Source organism: Scyliorhinus torazame, chromosome 11 (genome assembly GCF_047496885.1).
Source record: "Scyliorhinus torazame isolate Kashiwa2021f chromosome 11, sScyTor2.1, whole genome shotgun sequence".
Classification (NCBI taxonomy): domain Eukaryota; kingdom Metazoa; phylum Chordata; class Chondrichthyes; order Carcharhiniformes; family Scyliorhinidae; genus Scyliorhinus; species Scyliorhinus torazame.
Window position 1 is genome coordinate 134,796,353 of NC_092717.1, and position 24,225 is coordinate 134,820,577.

General features: G+C 46.6%; 1 protein-coding gene across 4 annotated transcripts in view; it reads left to right on the forward strand.

Annotated features, from left to right (window-relative positions):
• The first annotated feature begins 1,049 nt into the window (after window positions 1–1,049).
• Window positions 1,050–24,225, forward strand: part of LOC140385541 (peroxidasin homolog) — a 757,374-nt gene continuing 734,198 nt past the window's right edge. For all 4 annotated transcript variants that reach the window (XM_072467791.1, XM_072467793.1, XM_072467792.1 and 1 more), the window contains exon 1: window positions 1,050–1,261. In XM_072467791.1, the coding sequence (XP_072323892.1) occupies window positions 1,104–1,261 (158 nt within the window). In that variant the 5' untranslated portion in view covers window positions 1,050–1,103. The remainder of the gene's footprint in view (window positions 1,262–24,225) is intronic.

A 24,225-nucleotide genomic window follows, 5' to 3' on the forward strand; every position in this document is an offset into this window, starting at 1 on the left:
AACACATCGGCCACTCGGCCATTGGGGCGCGGAGAATCGCTGGAGGGGCTGCTGTCAACGGCCCCCGACCGGCACGGCGGGAATCCCACTGGCACCGGGTCGGAGAATCCCAACCCTGGTTCTGTTTCAGTTTCCAAAATGTTTTCTCGGTGTTTGAGGTCTGAGACAGAAGAGGAGGATGAGAAAATATCTTCTCGTAAAGGTTAATGTTCCCCATTTACAGCCCTAAATACCAAGATGAATTCATAATTAGGAGCGACACAATGGACAGTGGTTAGCACTGCTGCAGCGCTGCTGTCTCACAGCGTCAGGGACCCGGGTTCAGTTCTGGCCCAGGGTGACTGTGTGGAGTTTGCAAATTCTCTCCATGTCTGCGTGGGTTTCCTCCAGTTGCTCTTGTTTCCTCCCATAGTCCAAAGATGTGCAGGTTAGGTGGATTGGCCATGCTAAATTGCCCCTTAGTGTCAAGGGATGTACAGAGGTTAATTATGAAGGCCTCACCTTCTCAACCTTGCCTCTCGCCTGAGGTGTGGTGATCCTCAGGTCAAATCACCACCAGTCAGCTCTCCTCTTCAAAGAGGAAAGGAGCCTGTGTTCATCTGGGACCATGGTGACTTTCACACAGTTTGTGGGGTTGGGGCCGGTGAGTGGGCCTGGGGAGGTAATCTGAGCGTCGATGCAGACTCAATGGGCCAAATGGCCTCCTTCCACACTGTAGGGATTCTATGGATGTTGTCAGCAATATGGATAATTCCATGCTCTGCAGTATGTAAACTGTGGGATTTATAAAGATTTACAGATCCCACTTTGGAGTGAATCCCTTCTTGTCCCTCCATAATCGCCCTGTCTCTTTTCTCCTTATGTAGAAAATGTACTAGCAATTGTGTGTCTTAAAATTGCAGCATTAGGACTACCCTAGTTCTGGCAGCATTTTGTGGATAATACTGCTGGATATTTTTTCTCTGCTCCCTGTGCTGTAATATGATCCTGGTTGTGGTCTGATTGGATGCTCAGACTAACTTTAAACTTGCTCAGACCCCACTCACTCTTTCAGTTCAGATTCTGCAGCTCCAGGCACGGCCTCTGCTCTGATCTCACTCAGGATGGGACGCAAATGTTTCCTTTTCGTAACTGTCTTCTTTCTTCTCTTCCCTGCACTCTCCTCCTGCCCAAGCCGATGCCTGTGTTTCAGAACCACAGTCCGCTGTATGCACTTGATGCTGGATCATATTCCCAAAGTAGTACCGCAGACTGTTATCCTGTAAGTGCCGAACTTTCTTTTGAACTGTTTTAAAAATGTGTTTCACAAGCTGAGTTCAGTTAACATCTGACTTTGTTATGGTAATCATGTAGTTTAGGGAACAACTAAATCAGAATTGAAGTTGATGAAGTCGGCCAAATTAATCTCAGTTTGGGAAAAAATTCAAAAACTGTGTTCTGTGCTGCTGAAAAGAACTTTAAAACTATCTGCTGCAACTTATGTGGTGTTTCCATTAAATACTGATGTTAAAGTGAGTGCTTTGAAATGAATGGAGAAGTACAAGAAGGATGCCAGCTGGAACGAAGTGCCAGTATATTGTCACCTGCTGAGATTTGTTTGGGTTATTTTAGCAAAGTTTAATGTTGCATGTGAAGAAATCTGCAAACTCAGTTTGTCGTGAATTTAGGGAAGGTAGATGATTTCATGTTTTCAACAGAAAAGTTGAGCCTAGTGTTTGGATTAGTCTGACATAAGAATAGCTCCAGTTCATTTTCAACTAATTGAAAATATATTTCAATGAGGCAAAAGAAATCTTAAAACTGCCTGCAGAAAGGCACAGCCATTGTCTGTAAAGTAGTTTCTGAAAATTGTGAAGAAATTGTATTTTAATTGCTAATGGCTTCAATTGCAACCCCCCCCCCCCCCTCCCTAAATATTTTTTGGACATGCTTGAGATCGTTATTCTGTAAGGGTATCTTGACATTTGAAAGCACAGCTTCCTATAAATATTGGTTTGTTCTGAAAAATTCATATATTATGTGCTGGAGAGATTCTGGAACTGTGGTTTGGAATCTCACTTTCTTTGAATGAGGTTTTAATCAGCCCCTTTTGCAAGTTTCCTATACTTTAGAATTGAAGATCATGCCTGCTGTTTCATAAAAGTATTTCTCAACAATCTGTGAACTTTAAAATGAGGGTATATGAGGTTCGCGACTAGAACAGACATGGTTGAGCTGTTACTACCCTCTAATAGCCATAATTTATGCAGCATAGTTTGTGCTGGAGTGAGGCCAGTGGGGACTCCACCCCACTCAGAAATGAACCTTTGTAAGCTTCACAGATTAGTATCAGTCTGGGTGGTACACACAGTCTCTTCCTACTAAATCTATTGCTATGGATATGTTTTCAGTGTAGTGTAAACAGGCTCCTAGTCTTACATGACCTTTGATGTGCACTGTATGCCTGCAGGAAACAAACAATTTATACTCTTCGCCGGAATCACTCGCTAACAAGTGTAGATTGTTCACCTAAGAAACTCCATGTTGCTGGTCATGGGTTCTTTGGGTCTCATTATCCATGAGGGTTCTTACATTCCAGGTTCCGAAGTTGACTTTAACTTTGATTTTCTGACTGCAGGTAGATGAGCCTGCTGGATGAGGGTTTGCATCTAGGTTGGGGTCATAGCAGACTCTTTTTAAGGCATCTTTACTAGCCCTTTCCCCATGCGGGGTGAGCAGAATGGATCCTGAAGAGGGCTGCTCACTCATGAAGAAAGCTGCTGAAACGCTCTCTTGTTCCTATTCCAAGAACGAGGTGACTGAATCAAACTCCACTGCCTATATGCTGGTCCAAAGCTAGTGACTTGCAGATCTCACGGTCTTATCCCCGTCAGCTCTCACCAATCGGCGATCGCCGCAGGACTTGTCTGTGTGGGTGGTGTGTTGCACTTACACTCTATGTCACTGAATACTCCTCCTTACTCCACCCTGGCATAGCTGGAATGAAGAACTCTGCTGTGCGGGGGAGCAAATGCTATTGAACTCTTATCCTACTTAACTTATACTAATGGATCCAAAAGCAAACGTACACCAGAGAAGTGTCTCTCATTGTATTTGGCATAATTAGCAGTCGAAACAATTTTGCCTGTGGAGTCTTCATATGGCACATTTTGCTGAAGACAAAAGAGGGCGACCATTGAAAGGCAGGTCCTGCCACAAGTGCCATGCATAAAGTTACCAAGGGTCATTGTGGGTTGCTTTTTGCATTGGCATGAATTGAAGCTCGCAACCTATTATAACAAGAATTCAAGCAGTCTCCTGAAATTGTGCAGTGAGAGATAATTGTGATAGTTTAAAATGCGTTAGCAGTTTTGGAGTCAATGCCACCACTGAGCTTTTATTTTAATTTAAATCTATATTACTTTTGGTTCCAACTATGATGTGAAAATGCAATTTTCGGAAAGGACATTTTAATAATAATAATCGCTTATTGTCACAAGTAGGCTTCAATGAAGTTACTGTGAAAAGCTCCTAGTCACCACATTCTGGCGCCTGTTCGGGGAGGCCAGTACAGTTGCTATGGGCGTGAGGTGGAGCCAGGTGTTATCAACGTATATGTGAAATACCTGATAAAGTACACTATTCTTTATTTCACACGACCACAACAAAAACTTATATGTATACAGCAACTTTAACCAAATTTCATAGGAGCATTATAAAATAAGTTTGATACCGAACCACATTAGCAGACATTAGGTCAGATGACAAAAGGTTTGCTCAAAGAGGTAAGTGTTAAGACATGTCTTAAGGAGAAAAGCAAGGTAGAGAGGCAGAGAGGTATAGGGAGGGGCTTAAGCAACTGAAGACATGGCCACCAGTAGTGCAGCAATTAAATTCAGAGATGCTCAAGAGGCCAAAATGAGAGGAGTGCAGATATCTTGGAGGGTTGGAGGGATGGAGGAGATTACAGACATAGGGAAGGACGAGGCCATGGAGAGATTTAAAAATAAGGATGAGAATTTTAAAATCAAGATGTTGCTTGATAGGAAGCCAATGCAGGTCAGTGAGCACAAGGGTAATGGGGGAATGCGACTTGGTGCAAGTTAAGACATGAGCAGCAGAATTTCAGATGACCTCACGTTTACGGAAGGTAGAATGTGGGAGACAAGCCAGGACTGTGTTGGAATACTTGGTCGAGAAGCAGTGAGGGCAGAGAAACTGAAATGGGATGAAGTTGAGTGATCTTACAGAGGTGGGAATAGGTGGTCTTAGTGATGGCACTAGTATGAGATGGGCACACAGCATAAGTGGCTAGCACTGTGGCTTCACAGCACCAGGGTCCCAGGTTTGATTCCCCACTGGTCACTGTCTGTGCGGAGTCTGCACGTTCTCCCCGTGTCAGCGTGGGTTTCCTCCGGGTGATCCGGTTTTCTCCCACAGTCCAAAGACGTACAGGTTAGGTGGATTGGCCATGATAAATTGCCCTTAGTGACCAAAAAGATTAGGAGGGGTTACGGGGATAGGGCGGACGTGAGGGTTTAAGTGGGTCGGTGCAGACTCGATGGGCAGAATGGCCTCCTTCTGCACTATATGTTCTATGTTCTAGTAGCTCACATTGGGGTCAAATGTGACATCAAGGTTCCGAACAAGCTGACCTCAATCAGCTGCTGCCAGACAGATGGATGGAGTCGGTAGCTAACAAATAGAATTTGGAGTAGGAAATGAATGGCCAGTCTTCCCAATATTTAATTGGAGGGAATTTCTGCTCATCTGGTACTGGGTGTCAGCTAAGCCGTCTGATAATTTGGCAGCAGTGGAGGAGTTGAGAGAGATAGGTGGTGAGATAGAACCGGGGATCATCAACATACATGTGAAAATTAGCGCAATGTTATCTCTTAGTTAGACCTAATTAAGTATTGTGCAATAGATCTCTAAACATTGCATAGGTAAGAATTTCAATGCACAATATTCCAAACTCAAATCATACAAAATTCCAGATCCAAGAATACTGTAAGCATAATCCAAAAATAACATTTTTGATAAATATGTTACTCATTAGGATTTAACTATAACAAGAACTAAACACTTTGGGAATTTTCCCAGTCAAAGAGTTTGCTTGCATGCAGAGTTAAACCCCTAGAATTAACACTGGGTCAGGATGCTGACACCATTCTGCCCATTTCCAGCTCCCAGAGTGTTGAGATCGTAGGCAAGCAGAGAACACCCTTGGAACTGTTGGGTAAGTTTTAAGTTAAATAAAATTCCGACTAAGAAATATTTTAACCCTCTTTCTGAATTTCCGGGCTGGGATCCAACTTGCCAATATGTCAGCAATTTTCCCGGGCAAAGAAGGAAGAGCTTCTTCAGTGAAACTGACTGGCTGGTAAGGTTTTGATCAGTTACACTGAAGAGCTCCAGCCATAGCCATTGCAAGACTGCTGTTCAAAACACTTAATCTTTCAGAGATCACTTCAATGTTTGACAGGGGATTGCTAACATCTTACAAAGCAATGGACATGTCTAGCATTTCACTTAAATCCACTGCACTACCCTGCTACCAGCCTTAAACATGGCTCCACCTTCCACTTCTGCAGAGGGCCAAGATCAGAAGCCGTACCACCGTCAAACAGCTGCTTTCCTCTCAAGTCACATGCTTCACCACAGGGCAGGTGAGATGGTCACTGATATCAGCGGGAAGGAGACGTGGCCCCCATGCACCACACCCTGTACGAGCAAAGGATCAGCTCCCTTGACATGTCTGAGCACCAGCGCCTTGGGAAATTTCAGACCATGGCATAAGACCATAAGACATAGGAGCAGAATTAGGCCATTCGGCCCTTCGAGTCTGCTCCGCCATTCAATCATGGCTGATATTTTCTCATCCCCATTCTCCTGCCTTCCCCCCACAACTCCTGATCCCCTTATTAATCCAGAACCTGTCAATCTCTTGTCTTAAAGACACTCAGTGAATTGGCCTCCACAGCCTTCTGCAGCAAAGGGTTCCACAGATTCACCACCCTCTGGCTGGAGAAATTCCTCCTCATCTCTGTTTTAAAGGATCGTCCCTTCTGTCTGAGACTGTGCCCTCGGGTTCTAGTTTTTCCTACAAGTGGAAACATCCTCTCCACGTCCACTCTATCCAGGCCTCGCAGTGTTCTGTAAGTTTCAGTAAGATCCCCCCTCATCCTTCTAAACCCCGAAGAGTAGAGACCCAGGGTCCGCAATCGCTCCTCATATGACAAGCTCGTCATTCCAGGGATCATTCTTGTGAACCTCCTCTGGACCCTTTCCAAGGCCAGCACATCATTCCTTAGATGCAGGCCCCAAAACTGCTCACAATACTTCAAATCGGGTCTGACCAGAGCCTTATGCAGCCTGAGAGGTTGACATTAAATCAGGGGCCAAGAGTTCTCCATTGTCAACAGTGTCAGTGAGAAAGGCCAAGGATTGGCAGACTCAGGCCTGAGATGCATGAGGGGTCACACTGATGAGTTGGGGAGGGGATTGGAATAAAGGACAGGAGTTGGCTTTCAATTTGCCCCCACATCCAGTCCCAATACGGGGTCTCATGATTGGGCACTGTGTGCCTTTGAATGAGGAACATAACCCCTCCCCACTGCACACATACCTCCCACTTCCCACCCCCACCCTTCGCATGTCAGTCTTCTCGCATGGCAAGTTACCCATGCACCGCTGGTAGAATACGAGCAGCATGACGACTTTTAAGTGGGCATTAATTGCCTATTTAAATGTCTCAATTAGTGTTCAGATGGGAATGCCATCTACAAGCCTTCTGGCTAATCAAGTAGAGGCAGAAGGTGGCATGGTACCCAGCCTGCATCCTTCCAATTGAACACGTGCCATGCCACCTCCAATCTCACCACCTGGGGAGCATTAAATCCCACCCAGAGTGTGGGGCTTGCTATCTAACAGAGTTCGACCAATTGCATTTCCAGCTCTCCTCAGGTCCTTGCACCTCTTGGAAGAACCACACTCCTTCTGCTGTTGACTTCCTTCACAACTTCTATCCATGCCTACTTGGTTCGTGAGGTTGTCTTCTGTGTCCTGTCATTGGGAAAGATCACCTCACTGTAGATCTCCAGGAGGATCTCCAGGTAAGAGTGAAGAGTGAGAGGCCCAAGGAGTAGTCTTTCCAGGTCTCTGCTCCATTCTTGTGGTTGCTGCAGCTTCAAATATCCGAGTTCTCGTGAACCCTTGTAAAATGCCTCCTTTGACAGATTAGAAACACCCGTCAGATTTCTCCCCTTTGTGACTAAGTTCCATGTCAGGGGTGGGAATGTGGGGTGTTTCCTGCTGTGGAGGCTGTTGGGAAAACACCCAAATCTTCCAACCACATTAATTATGCACCTGATTGTTTTATGCCATATTCAGTGCTGCGGATGACATGTAGACCCCTGTCGTGGCCGGGTGCCACATTGAAAAGTTGCCCAACATCACTGACCCACTATTGAAGAAAGAAGGTGGATCCCCTGAGAATGAAGATGGATCTCCAGGAACATTCTGAGGCTGGAAGATGGGCCCCCTCTAGGACACCCAATCTGCAGATGCTCCCTGCCGATGCACCCCCATACCCACTATTGTGGTGTTCCCGGGTTCCGGGCTGCCTCTATCCTGAACTCTGGAAGCAGCCCCAGGCATTGTTTATATGCGTTCTGACATCTGCACGCCATGTTGCTCCAAGAATGTTTCACACTAGTATGCTTTGCCGTTGCCATTGCGGGAAATCTGGCATGCGGAGTGCCAGGCCTTCATTTGCATCCCATTTAATGGGATGTAAATCTGGTTCACACTGGCCTCTGGCATATTTTCCAATCCACCATGGAGGGCACCAGCGGAAAATCCAGTCCAAATTTACGCTGGTGTGAAACTGATTTCTTGGCTTCCGAACATATTCTTCTCCCGCACGCCCACCATCACACCCGTCGGAGGGGACTTGGGAGAATTCCGCCCACCACTCCTGCTTGTTTCCCCGAATCGGTCAGCCAAACCAAAGGCAGGGTGATGGTGTTGTGGCTGAGTTAAAGAGCTTAGCAAAGCCTGCCCGTGAGTAAATCGGGTTCTCGACCTGAAAGATGTCCTGCTGTTCCACCAAGGAATCTGCCTTTAATTATCTTCCATATATTATTTATTTAATATCTGTTTATGTTCATAAGAATATATATAAGTATTTGAAATGTCAATGTACAGATTATCACAATACACATGGGAGGTTACATCAGCATTTTGGGAGAATGGATTGTAAATTAGCATTTCTGGCATACATACGTTTGTGGGGCAGTGTACTCTAAAGTGATTAATCTATTTGTTTAGTTGTGAGCTCTAAGGATCGCTCGAGCTACGGTTGGGGGTAAGTAAATAATAGGATTCTGCCTACATGGATTGGCAGTCTTACAGATTAGCTCATCACTCTTAGCTTGTGGTGGAGGACTGTATTTAATTTAGACATCTTCCATGCTGACCTCCTTTCCATTTGGGGTGACAGTGGGAAAGGCTGCGAGGTGGAGAGGGGGGGGTTGGTTGGATCCCTGTTTGTTGGAATGGTGACATATGGCCTGAGCCTCCTGGAAGGGGCTCTTGACTACCTGGTTCTTCCTGAGCTGCACCAGGAGCTACGCATCACCTGTTCATTCTGGGCATGTGCTGCATGGATATTTTCCTCAAGTTTTGCTGTGGGGCAAAGTTGCTCTCGATAGGGGGAGGGCAAGAAGTATTGCACCATTTTTGTAACTAATGATACACAGTCTGAAACTTGAATGTAACATAAAAAATGCTATCAAAGAACAATCTCCTTTTTTTATAGCAGGTATATTTTTGTCAAGACAGTTTTCCCACTATATATGGTGACCGGTGTAACCAAGGATTTTGTTCACAAAGCTGGGCAGTGCTCAACAATTTACTCATGGCACGGATTTCAAATTTACTTTCAAATTGGAGAAAATGTTGTCTTTAGTTATGACAAATATTTCAGGTTATGTTGACTGCGATGCAATCGTGTTTCGATATGAGTTGCTAAAAAGTAGCTTTAAAGGACTATAAGAGTCCTATAAGAGTTCTGACAACTGTTAGAGATGGATTTGTTAACTCATCACAGAACTTTCCTCAGAGTACTGACTCCTGCAGAGCTGATATGCAACAGTTTATGCCACGAGGGAACACTGTGGAAAAGGCTTTTGGCCATCTTCTAATTTGCGTAAAGCACATAATAGGATAATATACATGATGCCAGACTACACCATTATGTAATTTGCATGTGATATTGTTTTGTGGGAAAAGAAGCAAAGCCTTCTTCTCCCAAGAAATGTGCCAAACATTGCTTCTAGATGATTTTAACTGGTCATTGCTAATCCAATTGACAAGGATGGTTTTCACAAGTCCAGGATGATCAGTTTATTTTTGGCAGTGTATTTTCTCAGTTAATGGGAATGCCATTAATGAAATTGTATTTTACAAAGAACCTTACTCAGGCATTAATTTATTTCTCGACATTCTAATGCAAACTGCTGGTTTATAGAAACATTTTAGACTGAATTTACATCGTGATAGACACAGCATGTAGAATTTTCCCAGCCTCATGGTTGCAGGCTTGGAGGTGTTGGAGTGGGGGTGTGTGTGTGGGCGGGGGTTGCTGCTGGGAAAATAGGGGGAGTTACCATCAGAATGACTCTCCAGCACATTCTTGCTATTGGTAACTTTTCCAGGGGCCAGAACAGGACCTGAATCAACAGGCCATACTACTGAGGTAGATAGGAACCGTAAATATGTAAAAAGGCCATCAGGTCGAATGCTCAATGGCATTTTGCAACAGTAAGATGGTCCACCCCCCACTTGCAGAGGCAATCAGCTCAAAGGAGGCAACCTCCTTGCATTACTTCAGGAGCCAATTGGAGCTGAAGAGCTCATTTGACAAAGAGGGGGCTTGGGATATGAAAGCCCCTGTAGCCCCAACAATCCAACTGGCTTGCCAATTTTCTTTGACACCTCCCCCTCCCCACCCCAGGAGCTGGCATACCATTCTTAATAAGACAGTGGGTGCCTCTGCCCAAAATTAGGAGGGTGCATATGGGGAATTTTGTTTGGTCTTTCTACCAGCAAATATGGGCTCAGGACCTCCATTTGGCACCAACGTTAGGGTCCCAAAGCCCAGTGTACCCCAAGGTGAATGCTGAAGTTAGGCCCATATTTTCAGTTTGAAATAACAGGGAATGATCCCTTAAAAAAAGTCACTGATTACTACATTTTATCATCATCGAACTGTAATTGGCCCAGAACCTCTGATCTCTGGATGGTCATATTCCACAGTTACCACGGAAAGTGCAGTGGGGGACCTTGCGAAAGTACCAATGTACTGACTGTATGGGAAGTGCCCAGAAATTTGGAATTCAAATGGGCAATTCCCCTACATCTGGAACCATCCAAATTGGAGTTAAAGCTGGAGACTTTGGATGGTTCTGACTCATTTACCAGAGTATTTACCCAGCAAATGTTAGACGGGTTTACACCTGTTCTAACTAAAAGGGAACTGTACCACCGACCTCCCCATTTCTCCACTGCGCCCCACAAATATCCCCCGCAACCACATGGCCCCCGACCCACGCAACCCACCCTACCCACATATACCCACCTGCCACACTACCCCCTCACTCAACTGCCGCTTTACCCTCACCTGCATACCACCTGCCTTCCTACATGGCTGCCACCTTACCATCTCATCCATTTAACGTACACACTTACCTCCTCTCTGTAGCTTCTAAAAGTGTCTTTTTGACCTTTACAGTCTCTTCTTACCAAAATATGGCAGCTGGTGCCATAAAGAGGGGGCATGTCTTGCCTGCCCCTGATAATCCTGCATTCCCAGAACAGGTACACTCTGCTTTTCTGAAGAGGCCTATTACGGATTCCATACCAGAAATGCAGACTTCCATTTAAGGGCAAATAAGTAGCCACTGCTTTGAAGGTTTGGTCCACATATTGGGCGTCATTCTCCGACCCCCCGCCGGGTCGGAGAATCGCCGGGGGCTGGCGTGGATCACGCCCCCGCCGGTTGCCGAAGTCTCCGGCACCGGATATTCGGCGGGGGCGGGAATCGCGCCGCGCCGGTTGGCGGGCCCCCCCCGCTCGATTCTCCGGCCCGGATGGGCCGAAGTCCCACCGATAAATTGCCTGTCCCGCCGGCGTGGATTAAACCACCTTTTGAACGGCGGGACAAGGTGGCGTGAGCGGGCTCCGGGGTCCTGGGGGGGGCGCGGGGCGATCTGGCCCCGGGGGGTGCCCCCACGGTGGCCTGGCCCGCGATCGGGGCTCACCGATCACCGGGCGGGCCTGTGCCATGGCGGAGGCGGAAGAGACTCCCTCCACTGCGCATGCGTGGGAAACTGTCAGTGGCCGCTGATGCTCCCGCGCATGCGCCGCCCGGGGATGTCATTTCCGCGCCAGCTTGCGGGGCAACAAAGGCCGTTTCCGCCAGCTGGCGGGGCGGAAATTCCTCCGCCGCCGGCCTAGCCCCTCAAGGTTGGGGCTCGGCCCCCAAAGATGCGGAGCATTCCGCACCTTTGGGGCGGCGCGATGCCCGTCTGATTGGCGCCGTTTTGTGCGCCAGTCGGCGGACATCGCGCCGTTCGGGAGAATTTCGCCCATTGTGTGGATCAGAGGTTAATTTTTTAAAATTCATTCTTGGGATAGGAGCATTGCTGACAAGCCCAGCATTTATTGTCCATCCGTGATTATCCTTCAGAGGATGGTAGTGAGCTGCCTTCTTGAATAACTATGACCCCTGTGGAGGTGAGAAAGGGAGTTCCAGGATTTTGACACAGAGACAGTGGGGGATTGGTGATATGTGTCCGAGTCAGAATGGTATGTGGCTTAGAAGGGAACTTACATTAGTTCCTTGTCCTCGCTGTCCTTCTAGGTAGTTGAGGTTGCAGGTTTGGAAGGTGCTGTCGAAGAAGCCTTTAAAAGTTGCTGCAGTGCATCTTTTAGATGGTACACATTGCTGCTGCTATGTCCTGATGGTGTTTAAAGTGTGGATGGTGTCATATGACCTGGATGGTGTTAAGTTCTTTGACTGCTGTTGGCGCTGCACTCATCCAGTGGACAGTATTCCATCACACTATTCACTTTTGCCTTGTAGATGGTGGACAGGATTTGGAGAGCAAGGAGTTGAGTTATTTGCCACAGAATTCCAAGCTTTTGATCTGCTCTTGTTGCCTCAATATTTATGTGGATGGTCCAGTTCATATTTCGGTCAATGGTAAAAACCAGGGGCGAAATTCTCCCCCAATGGCGCGATGTCCGCCGACTGGCGCCCAAATCGGCGCCAATCAGACGGTCATCGCGCCGCCCCAAAGGTGCGGATTGCTCCGCATCTTTGGGGGCCGAGCCCCAACATTGAGGGGCTAGGCCGACGCCGGAGGGATTTCCGCCCCGCCAGCTGGCGGAAATGGCGTTTGTTGCCCCGCCAGCTGGCGCGGAAATGCGGCGCATGCGTGGGAGCGTCAGCGGCCGCTGACAGTTTCCCGCGCATGCGCAGTGGGGGGAGTCACTTCCGCCTCCGCCATGGTGGAGGCCGTGGTGGAGGCGGAAGGGAAAGAGTGCCCCCACGGCTCCGATCGCGGGATCAGTGGGCCCCGATCGCGGGCCAGGCCACCGTGGGGGCACCCCCCGGGGTCAGATCGCCCCGCGCCCCCCCCGGAGCCCGCCCACGCCGCCTGGTCCCGCCGCCGTTAAATACCAGGTTTAATTTACGCCGGCGGGACAGGCAGTTTCTGGGCGGGATTTCAGCCCACCCGGGCCGGAGAATCCAGCGGGGGGTCCCGCCAACCGGCGCGGCCCGATTCCCGCCCCAGCCCAATCTCCGGTACTGGAGACTTCGGCGGAGGCGGGGGCGGGATTCACGGCGGCCAATGGCCATTCTCCGACCCGGCGGGGGGTCGGAGAATGACGCCCCAGTATCTTGATGTTGAGCAATTCAGTAATAATAATGCTGTTAAAATTCAAGGGGAGATGGTTAGATTCTCTCTTGTTGGAGATGGTCATCGCCTGGCATTTGTGTGGCACGAATGTTATTTATCACTCATCGGCCCAAGCCTGAATATTGCACAGTCTTGCTGTATTTGCTTGTTTCAGTAATCTGAGGAGTTGGAATTGGTCTGAACACTGTGAAATCCTCAATTAACATCCCAATATTTGACCTTATGATGGAAGGAAGGTCTTTAAACCAACTGAAGATGGTTGGGGCCTAGAACATTACCCTGAGGAGCAGCTGCAAGCAATGTTCTGAGGCTGAGATGACTGGTCTCCAACAACCACAACCATCTTCTTTTGATCTCGGTGTGATTCCAACAGTGGAGAGTTTTCTTCCAGATTCCCATTGAATTCAATTTTGCTTGTCTCCTTGATGCCACACTCAGTCAAATGCTGCCTTGATGTCAAGAGCAATTATTCCCTCCTCAACTCTGGAATTCAACTTTTTTGTCCATGTTTGGGCCAATGCTTTAATGAGGTTTGGAGCTGGGTGCCCCTGATGGAACTCCAACTGAAGATCAGTGAGCAGGTTGTTGCTAACTAAGTGCTGATTGGTAGCACTATTGACAACTCCTTCCATCACTTTGCAAATGATCACGAGGAGGCTGATGGAGCTGGAATTGGGTGGCTTGGATTTGTCTTGCTTTCTGTGGACAAGACATACCTGAGCAATTTTCCACATTGCCCGCTACATGCCCGACCACATCCAATTCTCAATGCTGTTGGCTACTGCTGAATGTAATACACTGTACACAGGAAGATAGGATTTATGAGCAGGGGTAGACCAATTTTCTCTTTGCGCCTGCTCAGCCCTTCAATAAGATCATGGCTGATCTGGTTGTGGCCCCAGCACCACAACCAGATCCCATAACCCTTGGCTCCCTTATCTATCAAGAATCTCGCTAATTCAGCCTGGAATAAGTTAAAAAAAACAGCCTCCACCATTTTCTGGGGAAGATAATTCCACAGACTTATCAAACCTCTGAGAGAAAAAAATCCTTTTAATCTCTGTCTTAAAAGGGAGACCTCTTCAGAGTACGTCCCTTAGTTTTAGTCTACCCAAAAGAGGAAATATCCTCTGGATATCCACCTTATCAAGTTCCCTGGTTTGTAACACAGCATTGTAGAATTTTTTTACAGTGCAGAAGGAGGCCATTCAGCCCATCGAGTCTGCACCGGCTCTTGGAAAGAGCACCCTACCCAAGGTCAACACCGCCACCCTATCCCCATAACCCAGTAACCCCACCCAACACTAAGGGCAATTTTGGACATTTAGGGCAATTTAGCATGGCCAATCCACCTAACCCGCACATCTTTGGACTGTGGGAGGAAACCGGAGCACGCGGAGGAAACCCACGCACACACGGGGAGGATGTGCAGACTCCGCACAGACAGTGACCCAAGCCGGAATCGAACCTGGGACCCTGGAGCTGTGAAGCAATTGTGCTATCCACAATGCTACCGTGCTGCCACAAGGCTACCGTGGGCAGAGTTGTGGAGGTTCATTTTCACTTGGCCAGAACTACACAGTAGGTCACACGTACTGCGTTTCCCAGAAGGCATCATACTGGAACAGGAGCAGGCACAAATAACCAGGTTAAGAGGGGACTTTAATATAATAGTCTACCCGAGGGCCTCTAGAGGTCTGTCGGAGTGCCCGCAGAGGTAATTGGACGTGTAGAGTGTTGTTGAGCAAACCACGAGGAAATTTATTTGACTATCTGGCTTTGAGCTTTGTTTGGTGTGTGACCTCAAATTGGAACATGAACTGGGACTGGCTGATAACCCAACCCTGGTGGGACCTTAATGTTCCGGACACTGACTAAGAGACTCTCTCTTAGTAAATAGTTTAGCTATCTGGTTAAACATAGAGAGAAGATAATCAATATAAAGATAACACTCAACTTGCACTGTGGGTCGACACTATGTTTTGCTTTATTTCCTTATTATTTTGAAGGGCCTTGTTTATTTGAACTACTTTGCGACAATGAATATACAGTCATTGAACTGTTTTCCTGAACACCCATGTTAAATTCCCTGCCTACATTTAAAAAATATGTTCACCAGGAACAAAATTGATTCTTCCCAAACTTCTTTCATTCAGGAACCATATAGGCATCACAGTATCCTTTTGTCCTACAAATGTGGGCCCCACAGCTGAAGTACTTTATTGAAAAGAAGAATTTAAGTCTTCTGACCTGTGTTATGAATGCTGATTAGAAACAGGTCAGTATTGCTGAGGTTAATGTTCTTGTCACACGATGAACTCGCTCAAAGTGTGCACAGTAGGCCAGATATATTCTTTGCAGTCACCTTGTCCGACTCGGCTATTAGAAACATATTGACATTGGTAATTTATTTACACTTGCAGAATCTGACTGCAACTGGAATATATATTTCATGGTGTTTTTTTTTAATGATCGGGACATTTGTTTAATGAGACTCACTTTACAGCAGAACTTTTTATTATGTCAATATACTTGGCTGTTATAATCGGGGGCACAGAATAAAACGTGCTGAAGCATTCATTAGGACTAGAATGAGAGATTGTTACAAAGGAAAAGTAGACACATCAATAGACCACTCTCTAGATTAGTCCTGTTGGCATTATAAAAGGTTAATTTTATATTTACTGTATAATGGGCATGCTGAGGCCATTTTTCCAGTGTAACAGTCTCCTATTGAATTTCTAATGAATGCTCCAGCATGCTTTATACTGGAACAGAGAGAAAACACATAATGCCTTGTGCTTAATCAGCATGAATTCCTATATTCTAACTTAAAATAGGCTTGAACAGTCATTATAATCGTTAGTACATGGGACAGTGGCAGTTGAAGAATTTGCAGTTTGGCACTCTAGTCATGTTCCATGAATGTAGACTTCAATTAAACACAAATTGTTGTTCTCCTGACCAATGAAATTACTTCTTTGTACAAAATATCTTGTACAATAAGTTTCACAGTTTTGAATTATTGATTAGTTGGATACTAAAGTTAACAACAGAATTAGCTGTTAGATATGAAGAGTAAGTCATATGTAGATACAATATAAAGATGTGCGATTAGTCCTAAGTTCCATGTTTCCATTTAAAACATTTTTGGGGGGAATGGTGACAGGATTAGCACTATGAGACAAGAGAACTATGATTCTGTGCCAGGCACACATTGCTATTTGACACAACAGTTGTTTCAATGTGATGATAGATATCTCAAAACCGAAAGTGGGTGTCTGTTGTCAAATATTTAGCAGTGTCTGCTTGATTTAATCAAAACCCACCATAGCCCTGTTAGGAATTAAACAACATTGTATGTTTAGATTTATTATTGAACAATCAAAAATGTTTTCATTAATCTACACAACAAAACATGTGCTAAAAGCACACACATATACTATGTAAAACATACTAAAACTATACTAGTGCTAAATACGATGGCTAAACCAATTAAACAGAAAGTCAGACACATTTAAGCTTTTCAAGTCCATCGCCAGTGTGAACCATTTCTCCTCACCTCAGTCCGAAAAGGTTTACCCCTTATCCTCAAACTATGACCCCGGGTTTGGACTCCCCCACCATCGGGAACATTCTTTCTGAATCTACCCAGTCTAATCCTGTTAGAATTTTGTAAGTTTCTACGAGATCTCCTCTCACTCTTCTAAACTCCAATGAATATAATCCTAACCAACTTAGTCTTTCCTCATATGACAGTCCTGCCATCCCAGGAATCAGCCTGGTAAACCTTTGCTGGACTCCCTCCATAGCAAGAACATCCTTCCGAAGATAAGGACACCAAAACTGCACACAATACTCCAGGTGTTGCCTCACCAATGCCCTAGACAACTGCAGTTAAACATCTCTATTCCTATACGCAAAGCCTCTTGTTATGAAGGCCAATATACCATTTGCCTTCTTCACTGCCTGCTGTACCTGCGTGCTTACTTTCAGCGACTGATGCACAAGGACACCAAGGTCCCGCTGAGTATCCACTTCTCAATTTACACCCATTCAAATAATAATCTGCTTTCTTTTTTAAAAATAAATTTAGAGTACCCAATTCATTTTTTCCAATTAAGGCGCAATTTAGAGTGGCCAATTCACCTACCCTGCACATCTTTTGGGTTGTGGGGGCGAAATCCACGCAAACAAGGGTAGAATGTGCAAACTCTACGCGGATAGTGACCCAGAGCCGGGATCGAATCTGGGACCTCGGCGCCATGAGGCAACAGGGCTAACACACTGCGCCACCGTGCTGCCCATAATCTGCTTTCTTATTTTTGCTACTGAAGCTGATAACCTCACATTTATCCACATCATACTGCATATGCCATGCCCACTCAGCCTGTCCAAATCCCACTGAAGCATCTTTACATTCTCCTCACAGCTCACACTCCCACCCAACTTTGTATCATCTGCAAATTTGGCAACATCAGCATTCATTGCCCATCCTAAATTGTCCTTGAAAAGGGTTGTCAGACGTCTTTTTAGCAGTCCATGTGGGGCTCATACACCTCGAATGTTGGTAGGGAGGGAGTTCCAGGGTTTTGACCCAGCAACAGTGAAGGAACAATGCTAAATTTACGAGTGTCCTGGAGAACAGCTTGTAGATGGCGATTTTTCTACCCACCTCCTGCCCTTGTTTTTCTAGTTGGTAGAGGTTGTGGCTTTGGAATGTGTTCTCAAAGAGCCATGGCAAGTTGCTGCAGTACATCTTGTAGATGATACACACTGTTGCCACTATGTGTCAGTATGTCATAGAGTCATACAGCACAGACAAGTCCTTCGGCCCATCGCATCTGCACCGGTCAAATGCAAAATGCCCTGGGATCACAACTGCACATCTAAATACCTCTTAAAAGTTATGAGGTCTCTGCCACTACCACCCTTTCAGGCAGCGAGTTCCAAACTCTCACTGCCCTCTGGGTAAAAAAGATTTTCCTCACATCCCCTCTAAACCTCCTAAGCTTGACCTTAAATCTATGCCCCTGGTCTTTGACCATATATGGGAAGCTAGGGAGGAGATTGCTGAGCGTTTGGCTTTGATCTTTAAGTCATCTTTTGTCTACAGGAATAGTGCCAGAAGACTGGAGGATAGCAAATGTTGTCCCCTTGTTTAAGAAGGGGAGTAGAGACAACCCCGGTAACTATAGACCAGTGAGCCTTACTTCTGTTGTGGGCAAAGTCTTGGAAAGTTTTATAAGAGATAGGATGTATAATCATCTGGAAAGGAATAATTTGATTAGAGACAGTCAACACGGTTCTGTGAAGGGTAGGTTGTGCCTCAAAACCTTATTGAGTTCTTTGAGAAGGTGACCAAACAGGTGGATGAGGGTAAAGCAGTTGGTGTGGTGTATATGGATTTCAGTAAAGCGTTTGATAAGGTTCACCTGGGTAGGCTACTGCAGAAAATACGGAGGCATGGGATTCAGGGTGATTTAGCAGTTTGTTCAGAAATTGGCTAGCTGGAAGAAGACAAAGGGTGGTGGTTGATGGGAAATGTTCAGACTGGAGTCCAGTTACTAGTGGTGTACCATAAGGATCTGTTTTGGGGTCACTGCTGTTTGTCATTTTTATAAATGACCTGGAGGAGGGCGTAGAAGGATGGGTGAGTAAATTTGCAGATGACACTAAAGTCTGTGGTGTTGTGGACAGTGCGGAATGATGTTACAAGTTACAGAGGGACATAGATAAGCTGCAGCGCTGGGCTGAGAGGTGGCAAATGGAGATTAATGCAGAAAAGTGTGAGATGATTCATTTTGGAAGGAATAACAGGAAGACAGAGTACTGAGCTAATGGTAAGATACTTGGTAGTGTGGATGAGCAGAGAGGTCTCGGTGTCCATGTACATAGATCCCTGAAAGTTGCCACCCAGGTTGAAAGGGTTGTTAAGACGGTGTACGGTGTGTTAGCTTTTATTGGTAGAGGGATTGAGTTTCGGAGCCATGAGGTCATGTTGCAGCTGTACAAAACTCTGGTGCGGCCGCATTTGGAGTATTGCGTGCAATTCTGGTCGCCGCATTATAGGAAGGATGTGGAAGCATTGGAAAGGGTGCAGAGGAGATTTACCAGAATGTTGCCTGGTATGGAGGGAAGATCTTATGAGGGAAGGCTGAGGGACTTGAGGCTGTTTTCGGTAGAGAGAAGAAGGTTAAGAGGTGACTTAATTGAGGCATACAAGATGATCAGAGGATTAGATAGGGTGGACAGTGAGAGCCTTTTTCCTCAGATGGTGATGTCTAGCACGAGGGGACATAGCTTTAAATTGAGGGGAGATAGATATAGGACAGATGTCAGAGGTAGGTTCTTTACTCGGAGAGTAGTAAGGGCGTGGAATGCCCTGTCTGCAACAGTAGTGGACTCGCCAACACTAAGGGCATTCAAATGGTCATTGGATAGACATATGGACGATAAGGGAATAGTGTAGATGGGCTTTAGAGTGGTTTCACAGGTCGGCGCAACATCGAGGGCCGAAGAGCCTGTACTGCGCTGTAATGTTTTATGCTCTATGGAGGGAGGGAATGTTTAAGATGTTGGATGGGATGCCAACCAAGAAGGTTACATTATCCTAGGTGGTGTTAAGCTTCTTGAATGTTGTTGAAGATGCACTTATCCAGGAAATTGGAGAGTACTCCATCACTTGTGTCTTGGCGGCTTTAGGTAGTCAGGAGGTGAGTTACTCTCTAAAGAATATCCAGCTTGAAACCTGCTATTGTAGGACCATATTGCTGGACCAGATAGGGCCAATGATGTTGATCAATGGGGATTTAGCGATATTAATGCCATTTAATGTCAAGAGGAAATTATAAGATTCTAATTTTTATGGTGTGAATGTTATTTGTCATTTATCAGCCCAGGCCCAAATGTTGTCTAGAATTTGCTGCATGTGGGCACAGTCTTCATGGGCGGGATTCTCTGATCCTGAGGCTAAGTGTTGATGCCGTCGTAAACGGCGTCGCCTTTTACGACGGCGTCAACAGGCCCCCAGGAGCAGCGATTCCGAGCCCCTCAGTAGGCCAACGGGGCACTGGAGCGACCCACGCCGCTCCACCTGCCGATACCGGCCTCAAATAGGCACCATGGGTCTGCGCATACGCGCTGCGACAGGCGCCAATGCGCGCATTTGCACTTCGACCGGCGTGGTTGCGCACATGCGCGGTGGCTTCCTTGTCCCTGCCTGCCCCGATGCAACATTGCGAAGGGCTACAGGGGCTGGCGCGGAATAAAATAGGCCCCCAGCCCGAGAGGCTGGCCCGCCGATCGGTAGGCCCCGATCGCGGGCCAGGCCACAGCGGAGGCCCCCCCAGTGGTCGGACCCCCCTTCCCCCCCCACCAGCCCACACCCGAAAGGATGCACGCCAAGGTCCCGCTGGGTAAGACCACACGTGGATGGCACCGGCGGGACTCGGATATTTTTTGCGGCCACTCGGTCCACCCTGGGCGGAACATCGCCGGGGGGGGGGCTGTCGAACCGACCGCGCCGGCGCCAATACTCCACTCTCTAGACAATCCGCGGACCGGCGTTGGGGCGTCGTCGCGCGATTTGCACCCGGCCCGGCGATTCACAGGCCCGGTGTGGGTTGAGAAAATCCCGCCCCATAGTTGTGACTGGTACTGAGAACTGTGAAATCATCAGCAGACATCCCTATCACTTGATTCGATAACAGAGGGAAGGTCATTAATGAATCAGTCAAAATGGTTGAAACTGGCATCAGCCTTGGACCTGAGTGAACAAAACGATAGTGCGGTTTTAATTTGAGTTTTTGAAAATGTTAGTGATTGAGATCAATTTGTTATCTGCGAGATTTACTGGAGGAAATGCCATAGTTCAATGTTTTTCTTTCATGCTGGAATGGTTATCCCATTAAACAATTTCTGTTTTTACTTGCTAAAATACTGGATGTCCTAATTTTCACCCCTTTTTATCAACTACTATTATGATCCCAGACCAGACCCTAACAGTGGCTAGGATACTGGACTGAAACCCCAATATTTAGTTTATTTTGTAAGACTGTGCGGAAAGAATACTTTGCTCCAGGAGTGATTGCACAAATAAATAGGGATTTGGTATGTTTAAAACAAAACTTTATTATGAATACAACATTAAACTCTAACTTCACACCCGGGAAGAACAGCTTACAATTACTCCTTAAACACTACTACTTAATTCTCCATTGAACAACAAGAAAAGAAACATACAGCTCTCAACCCATCTTAAAATCAACATGGCCCAGAGTAATATTTGCTTTACAGAACCAGAGTTTGGCTCCTGTTAGAACCCCTTCAGACTCTGGCTGAATATCTTCAAAAAGCTGGTTCATTTGGCATGTTTCAGCTTTTTCCTCGTTCCCAGACAGGACTGGTCTGCTTTAAATATCATCACTCCTTTTAGAACTATCCTACTGTAAGAGAATTGTGGACTCAGTGTCAGACTTCAGCTCTTCTCCAAAGCTTTGTTGACAGCCGCTCGGCCCATCCTGGCCGAAGAATCGGCATGGCGGCCCGGGACGGAGAGTCGCCGCATATCTCCACCGGCGCTGCGCCGACCACGCAGGCCCCAGTGGCGCCAATTCTCCGCTCTGCATCGGGGCAGCGTCGGAGAATTCCGCCCATTATGACTCCAGGCTTTTAACCCTTAAATTGCCCAATATTTAGAATCCAATATTCCTAAAATCTTCCATTCGTCTCACTACATATAGATATTTCCAAATATGTCTTTTGTCTGAATTAGATGAAAAGAACGCCTTGAGAATAATAACACTGCAAAGCAAAAATATAGGACCTCCATTGCAGATAGTAACCCTGCATCTTTCTGATACTTTATCAATGTCAGCTATATGATCAGTTTTTGTAGATGGGACCAAATGCAATGGCAGACTCAGCAATCTAAGGTATTTTTTGATTTTACATCAATAATTGATCATTACAGCAATGTCTACAAGACAAATGGTCTTCATTGTGTTCACTACTTAAGTGCATATTTCGAGTTAGAAGGGAGTTTTGTTATGAGTGTCATACTATTAATTTTCATTAAAAAAAAATCTTTCTCATCAATGCCGATACATAAAAAAGAAAAGGAAATGCTACACTATAATATGCCACATCATATTGTACTGCAACATTATTGATAAGACATACCACAAAAACCTTTGTACAGCTCTGGAATCCATTTGTTGCAAATGTCATTTCCTATTAATTAACCTCCTTTTTAATCACTATGTACATCCGATCATACCTTTGAGGCTGTTCAAAAGATTGCTATTCTCGAAAATCTGGAAGGTTTTGTGCCTTGTCATTTTTATTATTTTCAGACTGGTTTAGAGTCAAATTTGGGACAAGATTTTCTTTTTAAAAATAATTTAGAGTACCCAATTTTTTTTCCCCCCAATTATGGGAACGTTTTAGCGTGGTCAATCCACCTAGCCTGCACATCTTTTGGGTTGTATGGGTGAGACCCATGCAAACACGGGGAGAATGTGCAAACTCCACATGGGCAATGACCCGTGGCCGGGATCGAACCCGGGTCCTCAGTGCCATGAGGCTGCAGTGCTAACCTCTGCATCACCATGCCGCGCTGGGACAAGATTTCCCCCCCTTCCCGTAGCTGCCAATTCCTAGCCTTTTGCCATTCAGGAAAAATTGTCTTTTTTCAGTTTTCATTTCCATCTTCAATTTTGCATCCCAGAGTGGAAAGTTAGAGCATGTAAGAACCAGGCCCCCCAAAAAGGGATTTCTAATCTTGGTAATGCATAGAGGAAACTGTTTTATTATCACACTTTGTCGGCACCCCCCACCCCGTGGCATGTTTTTCAGTGGCAGAGGCAGCTTACCATTGGCCAGCGGTAGGATCTTCTGGCCTGTTTTGCTTGGCTCGCCCGTCACATTGCCATGGAACCTGCCGTGGGGGACCGCCTTCAGCCGGACCGGAGCATCCCATTGGGGTGAAGAGTTGGAAAATCCCTCCCTATATTTTAATCTCATTTTAAAACACAAAGCCATTTCTTAGTTCAAGGTGATAACAAGAAGTCCAAAGTGAGGAAACTTCTATTGTACAACAAACGTGGCTGCGTTTTGTAGCACGTGTGCAGTTTTGGTGTCCTTATCTGAGGAAGGATGTTCTTGCTATGGAGGGTGTGCAGCGAAGATTTATCATGCTGATTCCTGGGATGGCAGGATTGTCATATGAGGAGAGACTAAATCGGTTCGGATTATATTCATTTGAGTTTAGAAGAGTGAAAAGAGACCTGCTAGAAACTTATAAAATTCTAACAGGAATAGACAGGGTGGATTCAGAATTTGTTTTCCTGATGTTGGGGGAATCATTGTTTGAGGATATAGGGTAAACCTTTTAGGACTGGGGTAAGGAGAAATGTCTTCACCCAGAGAGTGGTGAATCTGTGGAATTCGCAACCACATAAAATGGCTGAGGCCAAAACATTGTGTAACTTCAAGAAGGAATTTGATTTAGTTCTTGGGGCTAACGTTATCAAGAGATATTGGGGGTAGACGGGATCAGGGTATTGGACTTGATGATCAGCCATGATCATAATGAATGGTGGAGGAGGCTGGTAGGGTCGAAAGGTCTCCTCCTGCTTCTATTTTCAATGTATGTTTCTATGTAACTCATTTAGGATACATTTTGAGAGGCCATGGGCGGGATTCTCCGTAATCGTCGCGATGTCCGCCGACCGGCGCCAAAAACGGCGTGAATCAGTCCGGCATCGCGCCGCCCCAAAGTTGCGGAATTCTCCACATCCTGAGGGGCCGAGCCCTTACCTTGAGGGGCTAGGCCCGTGCCGGACTTATTTCCGCCCCGTCAGCTGTCGGGAAAGGCCTTTGGTGTCCTGCCAGCCGGCGCAGAAATGACTTTGCCGGGCGGTGCATGCGCAGGAGCGTCAGCGGCTGCTCACGGCATCCTCGCGCGTGCGCAGTGGAGGGGGTCTCTTCCGCCTCTGCCATAGTGGAGACCATGGCGAAGGCAGAAGGAAAAGAGTGCCCCCACGGCACAGGCCCGCCCGCGGATCGGTGGGCCCCGATCGCGGGCCAGGCCACCGTGGTGGCACCCCCCGGGGCCAGATCGCCCCGCGCCCCCCCCCAGGACCCCGGAGCCCGCCCGCGCCACCGTGTCCCGCCGTCCCAAAGGTGGTTCAATCCATGCCGGCTGGCGTGGGTTGACAGCGGCGGGACTTCGGCCCATCGCGAACCGGAGAAT